The 13,520-nt window shown below is 39.4% G+C and overlaps 1 protein-coding gene across 1 annotated transcript in view; it reads left to right on the forward strand.

Moving 5' to 3' along the window:
• The window catches only part of PRDM5 (PR/SET domain 5), a 189,800-nt gene that overhangs the window by 62,389 nt on the left and 113,891 nt on the right, over positions 1 to 13,520 (forward strand). Inside the window, exon 3 of the mRNA XM_034661743.1 lies at positions 823 to 945. Coding sequence (XP_034517634.1) covers positions 823 to 945 — 123 coding nt within the window. The remainder of the gene's footprint in view (positions 1 to 822; positions 946 to 13,520) is intronic.

The raw sequence follows: 13,520 nt of genomic DNA on the forward strand, positions 1-13,520 counted from the left end.
TATAAACACATAGTGAGTTGGTTGGAGATTGATACATGCATTATTAAACTGAGCAGTGCCTGATAACGTACAGTGCCGGGGCTTCAGAGAAGTTCTGTTTGAAGCAACTTGGATTCAAGAATGTCCAATGGACTACCCACTCCTTTGGCAGTCACCTCCCTCCCTCCTTCCATCTGAATCTTGAGTGGGTCTGACCAGGACGATTTATGGCATGAAACAAAAGGCAGAGGGCCCACCGTCCTCAGCAAACTATGAGCAGGCCATGAAAAGACAAAACGGAACCTGTTTTATTCATCAACTAGTTAAAAATGTGAAAATGTGGCTCAGTGGATGTCAGCTTCCACTGGTTTCATTAGCAAGTTCTCCTCATATGGAAATGATTCAGTAAACAGGTGGAGAGAGAAATTGAAAGGATTGCTCCAGCTCCACCCCCCTCAACTGGGAACCAAGCAGTAAACCCTCCTCTGTGGAAAAAGGGGGACAGGTTGCAATTACGGTTATCCCCTGAGTGATTGCAGTTGCAACACATATATTAAAATATACCTACAAACAAATAATTTTAACCAGAAAAGAGCTATCAACACAGGATGTTTCTGAGCGTTGCTTGCAATTGTGAGTCATCTAGACATCTGCCAAATAAAATAGGAGGCTCTATTTGTATGTATGTTTAAGGGGAAGAATGGATGTTAATCCAGCATCTATTCAACACCTGTCAATAAGAAAGGTATATATTTATGAGAAAATATCTTATCCTACCCTTGATATGGTTAGCATGACTAATACTGACTTCAAGTACAAACTCAGGAGCTTTTTATGTTTCAGGTTCGTGGGAGTAAGGGAGAAGTTCTATACATTTTGGATGCTACCAACCCACGACACTCCAACTGGCTTCGCTTTGTTCATGAGGCGCCATCTCAGGAGCAGAAGAACTTGGCTGCCATTCAGGTGAGCTTATTTGCTTCTTATTTGTACTATGCACTGTGAGGGCAATGAACTAATTTATAACTGCACTCCCTGTTTTAAGTTTACTCCCAATGACCTGCTTCAAATAACAGTAACTAACTTATAAAGCAGGGAAATCTCATCTATTCAGCATATGCAGGAAAGGGGCAAGTCTTGTTGTAAATTGACACCACATCACTCTCTTTATGAAAATTCTTGAGGGAATGAATTTCATGGTCTGATTCTGTCCTTGGCAGATCTTGTTTTCAAGTACTTTTAATTCATTCAGTGAACATTTATTGATAGTTTCTTTATTTGATGGTTTATTTGGCTCATAGTACAATATTCTGTGTTATTGTTTGGGAAAGGCTTCATGGAGAAAGTTTACTTGGGTATATCCCCATGACTAGATTTTGAGCTCCTTGAAGATTGTGTATTAGTCAGGATTTTCCAGAGAAACAGAACCAACAGGATCTATATATCTATAGCTATAGCTGTATCTATATATACATAGAGAGATTTATTCTAAGGAATTGGATTATAGAGGAGGAGATTTATTCTAAGGAATGTGGTTATGGAGGAGGCTGGCCAGATCCAAACTCTGCAGAGCTAACATCCCATTTTGAGTCTTGAGGCCACGGGCTGCTGTAGAACAAGGAAGAACCAATGTCCCACTTCACACATTGTTAGGCTGGAAGAACAGATATTCCAGTATGAAGGTCATTAAGCAGGAGAATTCTCTTATTTGGGGGAGGATCACCCTGTTGTTCTGTTCAGGCCTTCAACTGATTGGATGAGGCTCACCCACACTATGGAGGACAATTTACTTTACTCAAGTCCATCTTTTTAAATATTAATTTCATACCAAAACACCATCACAGAAGCACCCAGAATGATGTTTGAACAACTGTTTGGGAGTCTCGTGGCCCAGTCAAGGTAACATGTAAAATTCACCATCCTAAGTAAGATCCATATTTTATTGAATTCTGTATCCCTGTATCCTAGTATAGTGCTGCACATAACATTGGGCTCTGAGAGAAACTATGAGTTGAACTTAGGTGATTCCTCAATAGAAATTAAGCCAAGAAGAGAAAAAAATTAAGGCAATAGGTTTTTAGAGGGGTCCTCTAGTTAAAACTCTTTGATCAGATGATTAACAGAACAAAGATATATTGCATTCTTTTGGGAAATTGGCTGATTGCACGTGAAAACACAACTCCTGGTTCCTAAACTGCAAAAGAAGAAGCAAACCTATGGTTGGAAGTAGTAAGAGACAAGGAAAAGAATAAGGGAACTAATATTTCCTTAAGTATTTACCATGTGTACTGTTCTATAAGCTTCATAAATATCATGTCTTTTACTCAGATCAGAAGAACTCTAAGTTTAATATTTTGCCGAGGGTTATGCTGATTTCATTCAATTCTGAGTGTAAAACCAACAGTCACAAGAGGGAAAATGCACAGAATTAAGTGTTTTTAAAGTAACCAGAAAAGATAGTCATCTAGAATATTCCATTTCCTGATGTTATTAGCTAACCAAATTTTTTCAGTACAAATAAGTATTGGATTTCAGTACAAATAAGTCTTTGTCTGGATAAATGAGAGATGCCTCTTACCAACAGGCTAGGTTGGGATGGAAAACAGGATCTTTTGGCAGTTAGAGATATTCAGGCCATATTTTAGATTATTCATGACATACATTGATCCAACCACAGATTTCAGCTGATCTTTTTAAATGTGTAGACATTAACTTTTTCTCAAGTATTTTATATTTTTTTTGTGGGTTCCTGATGCAGTCATCTCACAGCATCTCCAGTTACCTCATAATTTTAATCTACAGACTCAGTTTTAGTATTTCCTTGTGAATATTACCACTATCAAAAAACCTACAGACCCATGAAATTTACTTTAGGCAAACCCATTGTTTTGTGTTCTTTCTTTATTACTGCGTTTTAGAGAATGTTATTCTACTGAAACTAGATTTTCTCCTTGTGCTTAAATAATAACTTTAACCTTTGCTCAGATGCCTTTTGTTTGAGACATTTCTTCCTATTGGCTGTTATTTCTGTAGCATCCGTAACTCTCTCCATTGGCCCAGACTTCCAAGGTGTCGCCTAATCAGCTTCGAGTTTTGTGTCAGGCTCTCTCAGATAAGCCTTGCTGAAGAGTTCCCTTTCACGGTACGTTTTGCTTGTAATGATCCCTTTAGGTGATGGACCACTCTGTCAGTAGGTGTTTATCTCCATCTTCTCTTACCCACATTCGTGACTCTCTGCCCTATTTATTTATTTCATTATACGGGACCACCTGCATGGCTCTCTTTTTTGGTGACGGCAGTTGCTAAGACTTACACAGTACAGTGCTCTTCTTCCGCTAGGTCACCTGTTCTGCATTCCTTGAAAGAGAGGAGGAATCTACAAGGGATGACTGTTGCAACTTTGATACCCCCAGAAATTATTATTTGATTTAAAAGAAGGTGAAGCAGGGTGGGACTAGAAGAGGATTCATAAGCTAACTAGAGGCTCTGGGAAGTTTCATCCTCGAATTTAATTAGAATCTGTTCAGAGGCCACTGGGAGAGTCTTTTGGTGCAGAAGTGATGACAGTGCCTTTAATTCCTTTTAACGTTGTTTTGGCCTTTCCTTAGATGGGGGTTGAGTGCACTCTAACCATGTTTCTTGCCACGGAGCACAGTATGGATCTTTGTTAGCTCCCTTGGCGAACGTCTGTTTCACTTGAACGGTAGCTGGAGTAGCAGATCGTTCAGGGTTCAAAATCACATCTGAGCTGGGGCAGAGGACATAATAGTTGGGTCGCAGAGCTGACGGTGATGTCAGCCTTCTGATTCGTTGGGATAATCTCCTGAGGGTTGCATTCCAGAAACATTGAGTTGGTAGGAGAAGATCATAATGTTTCCTGCGTAACATTATGAATCACTTACATTCCAAATTGTATCTGAAATTTGGGGTATTCAGGAAATTTTTTATTTGAGCTGTATGTCCCAGGAGTGGAGTAAATGAGAAACATTTGTGGCTATGTGGCTTGCTTGGTGGAAAACGTCAATACTTGGTCCAATTTTTTTGGACAAGGGATTAAGAATTTGAGGTCTGTTTTGGCAGAGGTTTGGAACTCCTTTTTGGAGACTTAGTTTACTTGTAGTTTTGCAATTTATTTGATTTTGGAAAATTAGCTTTGGATATGATGATTGAAATATATGAATTATTGAAGGATCTTGTAAGCAAAAAACTCTTCCCACATGCACACATTTCAGAATAATTAGTTAAACTGTATGTTCAGACTTCTGAAAAATATTTCCAACTGAACCAGAAAATTCTAAGTGTGAAAGATGAGGCTTAAAATGAACCAAAAGAATTCTTAGGCTCCATAAAAAAATGGGTGATTCTTATTAAATATTAGTTGTGTTACACCAAAGGAAAAAATGTAATATTTGAAAAAATATTTGACCTACTCAGGGTTTTATAGGCTTTTAAAAATTTCTGATCTTTTCATAGAAAATTATTGATTTAGGTACAGAATTATGTCAGTCAAAGTTGAGACTGTGGATTCTTGGGGTATTTCAGAGATATATTTAAGGATGTATTTCCAGGTATCTCTTCCCGGGACTTTTTTGCAGTATATTATCAACATAAATGAAAAGGTAGTTTGGTGTTATAAGGAAAAGGAGCATATGGAAAAACATTTGGGTTTTGGTACACCTCATGAGGGATGTCAGGTTGTGGGGATGGCCTAAATAAGTTGAGAGAGCACTAAATATTGAGCCAAACTTGTGATGTCAGCACAGCTTTGTCCCAATTCTGATGTCAGTTTAGTTTTCCCGTTACCAGGAGAGCTATTTTATTACATATTATTTTCTCTGCTTCCTCTGCCTTGTGTGAGGATGAACAGTCTTAGGCAGTCTATCCTGGAGTCTTTTGGTGACATGTGATATTTCAAAATGGCAGAACTGGGAGATCACATGTGGATTCCCTAGGAGAGAAGCAACTTGAATGTTTTTAAAGCACAGACAAGACTTTCTCCATTGTCATCAAGACACTGAGATCCACAGGCTTATTAAATGGTGTTGATGCAGCATTCAAACCGCAGTGATCCCAACCTAGCAACCAAGGAACCAAAAAAAAAAAAAAAAGAAAAAAAAAAAAAAAAAAAAAAAAAAGAAAAAGAAAGAAAGAAAAGAAAAAGAAAGGAAAAACCCCCCAAAATATCAAAAGAAGTTTTTATTTATACCCCAAATTGTAGTTTTCTCTAATTCAGTTTCTTCTCTATTTCTGTTTCTTCCTATCAGGTTTATATAAATGGTATTTTTATAATATTTTCTAGAATCCATTACAGAATATTAAGGTGCAACTGTCTAATGATTTCTTCATTAACACCACAAAAATATCAGTTAAATAACTTAGTGGATTTTCATACAGTAGAGTACATATTTGTCTTTCATTAAGTTAAAGTTTAAACTGATGTACAATTACAAGCAGTTGGTCCTATGAAGTTAAATCGTAGCCCTACTGTGGCCACATACTCTTGTGGAAAGTAGAGGAATTATTTTAATTCAGATCATAGTTTATTGGCAGGTCAAATGAGTATTTATTGAAATATCCTTATGTATAGTGATGACCTTGAAATATATCAGTTAATCCTCAATAATGATGATGGCAATGGAAGCTAACACTTACTGAATACTTACTATGTGCTAATAAGTGGTTATGTGTATTATAATCTTAATACTTTCCATAATCCTGTGAGGAAGGTGCTATAATTGTTGCCTCCCTTTGTCAAATAAGAATACTGATAAGCAGAGTTTAAGTAACTTGCCTGAGGCCACACAGAGTAGCTGGATGGAAATTGAATCCAGGTGATCTGTCTTCCCTGTCCACCCTCTAAACCTCTGAACTCTAATACCTTAGAGTTGAGATAATTTATAAAGGAGTAAATGCAGGTTTTAAAAACCTTCCATGTGTCTGAACTTAACTATTTGTATATTTTTGAAACAGAACAGTTTAATTTAAAAATATACATATTTTAGATTTATCTACATCAGGTATTCCGTGATCTTTTTTAAGTTCTCAAACTATCCTGAGTTCATTAAAAACCATTGCACCTTCTTTTCCTTTATGCATAGGTCATGCTTAGGCAGTATCTGTCCTTGCCTCTTTTCCCCTTTGGTTCCTTTCTCCTCAGCTGCTAGCTAATGTGTTAAAAATTTGTTAAAGTTAGCATTTAGATCTCTTGAAATTAATAACAGTAAAATTTTAGGATCAGAGCATGTCAGTTTGGGTGTAGGGGAAAGTTTTGAGTAGGTGGGACGTCCTGAGCTTCTCAATCCAGAAACCGTACAGGTAGTTTCTTCTGCTGCCTCCACTGAAGACCAGTTCTGCTTCCCAGTGTCCATGTCTCACCCAGCAGTAAAACAGATGGTGCTGTTGCCTTTTGACTATGAGGATTCTGTGAATCACTTTTATTAGAGCATGACTTTTGAGTTATTTTTCAGAATGATTTTCATCTAGCCTGTCTTATCTGTATCTTTTTGTGATTGTGTTAGTTATCTATTGCTGTGTAACAAATTTCCCCCCAAATTTTAACAGTTTAAAACAACAAATGTTCATTATTTCATACATTTTCTGAGGATCAAGAATTTTGGGAGCAACTTTCCTGGGTAATTCTGGAGTTCTAGCTCAAGGACTGTTGCAATCAAGTGTCAGCTGTGGGTGTTGGAAGCCTCCAAAGACTTGATTGGGATGGGGAGTCTACTTCCAAGATTACTCACATGGCTCCTTTACCATGTGAACCTACTTACCTAGGGCTCCTGAGGACATGGCAGGTTGCTTCTCTGAGAGTGATGTGAGCGCGCGCGAGAGAGAGATGCCATCTTTTATAACCTAATTTGGGAAATGACATACCGTACCATTACTGCTGTGGGATGCTGTTAGTCACACAGACACAGACCCCAGTACAGTGGAGGAGGGGACTAGAAAAGGGTGTCAATCCCAGGAGGTGGGGAATCATTGGGGGCCATCTTTAAGGCTGGTGCTGGCAGTGGTCAGTGAGGGAACTTTGCTTTGTAGAAGGAAGAGGAAAGGTTAGAGTCAGTGGACAAAATAAGCACTTGATATAGAATCAGAAGGAATGCATAACTGAGCCCAGTTTGGAAACTATTAAGAAAGGTAATTTTAACAGTAGATTCCTGGCTCTGAGCCTTGCTGGCTGAGCAGTTCACTTGATGCATTCATTCAGCTGATAGCCCTCGAGCACCTGCTGTGTGCCAGGGCCTGTGCTGAACACTGGCGATATTATAGTTCAAAAGATGATCCAGTCGCTGTCTTCATGGTGGTAAAAATATTCTTGGAACTCTTCCTTTTTGTGAATTAATGATAATAATACCTACCTCTTTGCATTTTGTGAAGATTAAATTAAACGAGATGGCATATGCAAAACACCTGGTCCCTATGTGTGCCAGTATACGTGAGCATGTATTTTTGTCACAGCTCTGCCATGTTTATAGTTTTTGTCTCTATAGCTTTGTTTCTACATAAAACAGAGCAAAATCTTCTAAAATCTCCTCAGGTAGCTAGTATAAATGCCAAGCATGTCGAAGATGTGTTAGTAAATAATCACCACTCAGGGAACAACCTGCTATGTGGAAATGACTAAACCCTAATGGGCCTGCCCCCAGCTATGACAGCAGCAGCCTGGCGCCCTGCTGGATGCACAGGGAGGCGTGCGTCCACTTTGGCCACTTGAATATTGTTTACTGCACCATTGTACAGACTGTGGCTGTGTGGCCTGTCTTCTCTTTGGAAAGATTGCTAGAACTTTATAAACGTAAGAAATGTCCTGCGGTGAAGGTGTCTTGTGCTGTGCAGAGATCTTTATTAGAGATAGTGGTTTGGCAACCTCAGAGATAGGTTTAAGGTCGTTAGGATGCTGCTAGCCACTGTTCAGCTTTTGTAGAGACGTGGGTTTTGTGCAGGTCAGTTGTTTCTTAGAGAACATGTTGACGGTCTGCCTGCTCCCAGCTATCTTTCAGAATGCGGAATGCTGGAAGTGAGTAGGCAGGGTCTCTAGAAATCGTTTCAGAGACTCCTATGCTCTCCTAATTTGTAAGCCAGCAAAGGCCACCTCTGTGACATCAACCAGAGAGAAGCCGGAGTGCTGGAGAATGTTTGTTTCCCAATTGATGTGGGGCCTTTGTTTTTTTTTTTTTAGATTTTATTTATTCAACAGAGATAGAGACAGCCAGCGAGAGAGGGAACACAAGCAGGGGGAGTGGGAGGAAGAAGCAGGCTCATAGCAGAGAAGCCTGATGTGGGGCTCGATCCCATAGCGCTGGGATCACGCCCTGAGCTGAAGGCAGAGGCTTAACCGCTGTGCCACCCAGGCGCCCCTATGTGGGGCCTTTGTTAACAGGATTGGTCATAGTGGAAGTATGCAGTAGAATTTAAAATAGGAGTTCTGTGACATTATTCTTCTGGGAGAAGTGCTGAATCTTCAATTGTATGTTTAATTTAAATTTATTATTACTACTAATTGAAAGTTAAATTCTATTTAATATTTAATTTAAAATTTTTAATTTGAAACAAAATTATTTAATTTAAAATGTTCCCAATACCTCCAGAATAGAAACCCAAACTAAGTGATATATCTGTGGGCTCACTTAGAGAAATGATTTACTTCTGTATGTGTTTCTGTTACTGGGCTGAGTTCATCAAGAACGGTCCATATAAGTTGTGTTTGTTTTCCCACTGCCCACGCCAGCTCTAGTGCATCCAGTCGGGGCTCAGTGAGCGCTGGGTGACCTGGCCTCCTCTGCTCTCTGTTGCTTCTCTCCTGATGTGGGACACCTAGCTGAAGGTAACTTGTCAATTTGGAAGAAAGCTTATGTCTGTTTACTTTGAAATAACAGAAGGCAAATGCTTCACTGAACTCTGGTCTGTAGTCTACGTGCGTGGGAGTCTTCAGTCTGGCATAGCGTTACATTTTTACTCTGTGAGTGCCCAGTATGTACTGGTATGTGTGTACAGGTTTCAGTCTACTGTGTAAGTAATCTAACTCTTAGCCAGATAACTGTATGGCCAACAGCACCTTGTTGTTAAATCAGAGATCTTTTTACAGTTATTACCACAGATAATCAGAGCCTTAGATTAAGATAACTCCATTGACTAAGAACCCAGCAGTCCGGTCTGGACTGACTTGGAAACCTGGGTATAGAATAGCGAAATGGCAAAGGTTCATGGGAAAGATGGTATTTCCTGCAAACTGGTAGGTGCTGTTGAATTATACTTCACACATGTAATAATGAAAGATTAGTATTTAATAATTAATCACCATTGCATTAAATACAATGGGACTGTACTATATCATTACAAGGTTTAAGAAGAGATACAATANTTCTGAGACAGAGGCTGAATTTCAGCCGCTGCTGCTCTCTCAGAAGAGGCATAGCAAACCGCCAGGGAAAGCCGCCAGAGAACAAAAGCCCGGAAATACCGGCTCACAGGGTGCCCATCCCCATCCCCCCTCGCAAGGGACACAGAGACTCTACCCAAACAGGGTTTTCTGAGTACCTGCAGGCAGGCCCCTCCCCCAGAAGGCAGGCTGAAAAATCAAGAAGCCCACATCCCTAAGATCCCTATAAAACAAGAGCGCATGGCCTGGGTCCTGGTCAATAATTTGGACTCTGGACAACCCCGTACCCTCTCCACATCAGAATGACAAGAAGGAGAAATCCCCCCCAGCAAAGAAAAGACAANCCCCAGCAAAGAAAAGATAATGAGTCTGTGGCCTCTGCCACAGAATTGGCCTCGGCCACAGAATTAATACATACGGATGTATCCCAATTATCAGAAATGGAATTCAGAGCAACAATGGTCAAGATGATGAGTAAACTTGAAAAAAGCATCAGAGAAAGCGTTGCTGAGAATATAGAATCCCTAAGGGCAGAAATGAGAGCGAATCTGACAGAAATTAAAAATTCTATGAGCCAAATGCAGTCAAAACTAGAGGCTCTGATGGCCAGGGTGAATGGGGCAGAAGAACGTATCAGCGAATTGGAGGATGGGTTAGTAGAAGAAAAAGGTAAAATAGAATCTGGACTCAAAAAAATCCACGTACAGGAATGTAGGTTATGGGAGATTACTGACTCAATGTTAGAATCATCGGCATCTCCGAGGGGGTGGAGAAAAACAGAGGTCTAGAAGAGATATTTGAATAAATTGTAGCTGAAAACTTCCCTAATTAAGCAAGGGAAACAAACATTCGTGTCCAAGAGGCAGAGAGGACCCCTCCCAAGCTCAACCGCGACAAACCTACACCACGTCACGTCATAGTGCAATCCGCAAATATTAGATCCAAGGATACAGTATTGAAAGCGGCCAGGGCAAAGAAATTTCTCACGTACCAAGGCAAAGGTATCAGGATTACGTCAGACCTGTCTACAGAGACCTGGAATGAGAGAAAGGCTGGGGGGGGCATTTTTAAAGCTCTTTCAGAGAAAAACATGTAGCCAAGGATCCTTTAACCAGCAAGGCTGTCATTCAGAATTGATGGAGAAATAAAGACGTTCCAAAATCGCCAATCATTAACCAATTTCGTAACCACGAAACCAGCCCTACAGGAGATATTAAGGGGGGCTCTATAAAGGTAAAAAGGCCCCAAGAGTGATACAGAGCAGCAAGTCACAACCGATACAAAGACTTTAAAGAGAAATGGCATCATTAAAATCATATCTGTCAATAATCTCTATCAATCTAAATGGCTTAAATGCCCCCATAAAACGCCACAGGGTTGCAGATTGGATAAAAAGACATGACCCATCCATTTGCTGTCTACAAAACTCAATTTTTGAACCCAAAGATGCATTCAGACTTAGAGTAAGGGGATGGAGTACCATCTTCCACGCAAATGGACCTCAAAAGAAAGCTGGAGTAGCAATTCTCATATCAGATAGACTGGATTTTAAACTAGAGGCCATAGAGAGAGATACAGAAGGGCACTATATTATTCTTAAAGGAAGTATTCAACAAGTGGATATGACAATTATTAATATATATGCCCCCAACAGGGGAGCAGCAAGATACACAAGCCAACTCTTAACCAGAATAAACAGACATATAGATAAAAATACGTTAATAGTAGGGGACCTCAACAGTCCACTATCAGAAATAGACAGAACACCCATGCAAAAACTCGGCAAAGAAACAAAGGCTTTGAATGCCATACTCGACGAGTTGGACCTCATAGATATATATAGAACACTACACCCCAGAACCAAAGAATACTCATTCTATTCTAATGCCCATGGAACATTCTCAAGAATAGACCATGTTCTGGGTCACAAAACAGGTCTCAACTGCTACCAAAGGACTGAAATTATTCCCTGCATATTCTCAGACCACAGCGGTCTGAAATTGGAACTCAACCACAAGGAAAAATTTGGAAGAAACTCAAACACTTAGAGACTAAGAACCATCATGCTCAGGAATGATTTGATAAACCAGGAAATCAAAAATCAATTTAAAANAAAAAACAAATTAAACAATTTATGGAGACCAACGAGAATGAATACACAACGGTCCAAAACCTATGGGATACTGCAAAGGCAGTCCTAAGGGGGAAATACATAGCCATCCAAGCCTCACTCAAAAGAATAGAAAAATCTAAAATGCAGTTTCTATATTCTCACCTCAAGAAACTGGAACAGCAACAGAGGGACAGGCCTAATCCACGCACGAGGAAGCAGTTGATCAAGATTAGAGCAGAAATCAATGAATTAGAAATCAGGAGTGCAGTAGAGCATATCAACAGGACTAGAAGCTGGTTCTTTGAGAGAATCCATAAAATTGATAGACCACTGGCAAAACTTGTCCAAAAACAAAGAGAAAGGACTGAGATTATTAAAATTATGACTGAAAAGGGAGAGGTCACGACCAGCACCATTGAAATTGCAAGGATTATTAGAAACTTTTATCAACAGCTATATGCCAAAAAACTAAACAATCTGGAAGAGATGGAGGCCTTCCTGGAAACCTATAAACTACCAAGACTGAAACAGGAAGAAATTGATTTTTTAAACAGGCCAATTAATTATGAAGAGATTGAGTCAGTGATAACCTTCCAAAAAACTAATAAAACTCCAGGCCCAGACGGTTTTCCTGGGGAATTCTACCAAACATTCAAAGAAGAAATAATACCTATTCTCCTAAAGCTATTTCAAAAAATAGAAACAGAAGGAAAGCTACCAAACTCATTCTATGAGGCTAATATTACCTTGATCCCCAAACCAGGCAAAGACCCCCTCAAAAAGGAGAATTACAGACCGATTTCTCTAATGAATATGGATGCCAAAATCCTCAACAAGATCCTTGCTAATAGAATCCAACAGTACATTAAAAGGATTATCCATCATGACCAAGTGGGATTCATACCTGGGATGCAAGCATGGTTCAACACTCGCAAATCAATCAATGTGATACATCATATCNGCCAAAATCCTCAACAAGATCCTAGCTAATAGAATCCAACAGTATATTAAAAGGATTATCCATCATGACCAAGTGGGATTCATCCTTGGANCTATAAACTACCAAGACTGAAACAGGAAGAAATAGATTTCTTAAATAGGCCAATTAACTATGAAGAAATTGAGTCAGTGATAAACAACCTTCCAAATAATAAAACTCCAGGCCCAGACGGTTTTCCTGGGGAATTCTACCAAACATTCAAAGAAGAAATAATACCTATTCTCCTAAAGCTATTTCAAAAAATAGAAACAGAAGGAAAGCTACCAAACTCATTCTATGAGGCTAATATTACCTTGATCCCCAAACCAGGCAAAGACCCCCTCAAAAAGGAGAATTACAGACCGATTTCTCTAATGAATATGGATGCCAAAATCCTCAACAAGATCCTTGCTAATAGAATCCAACAGTACATTAAAAGGATTATCCATCATGACCAAGTGGGATTCATACCTGGGATGCAAGCATGGTTCAACACTCGCAAATCAATCAATGTGATACATCATATCAACAAGAAAAGACTCAGGAACCATATGATCCTCTCAACTGATGCAGAAAAAGCATTTGACAAAATACAGCATCCTTTCCTGATTAATACCCTTCAGAGTGTAGGAATAGAGGGTACATTTCTCAATCTCATAAAAGCCATCTATGAAAAGCCTACTGCAAGCATTATTCTCAATGGGGAAAAGCTGGAAGCCTTTCCCTTAAGATCAGGAACACGACAAGGATGCCCACTCTCGCCACTATTATTCAACATAGTACTAGAAGTCCTTGCAACAGCAATCAGACAACAAAAAGGGGTCAAAGGTATCCAAATCGGCAAAGAAGTAGTCAAAATGTCTCTCTTAGCAGATGACATGATACTCCATATGGAAAACCCAAAGGAATCCACTCCCAAACTATTAGAAGTTATAGAACAATTCAGTAAGGTGGCAGGATACAAAATCAATGCCCAGAAATCAGTTGCATTTCTATACACGAATAACGAGACTGAAGAAAGAGAAATTAGGGAGTCCATCCCATTTACAATAGCACCAAAAACCATA

The sequence above is a fragment of the Ailuropoda melanoleuca genome, chromosome 5, assembly GCF_002007445.2.
Source record: "Ailuropoda melanoleuca isolate Jingjing chromosome 5, ASM200744v2, whole genome shotgun sequence".
NCBI classification, from domain to species: domain Eukaryota; kingdom Metazoa; phylum Chordata; class Mammalia; order Carnivora; family Ursidae; genus Ailuropoda; species Ailuropoda melanoleuca.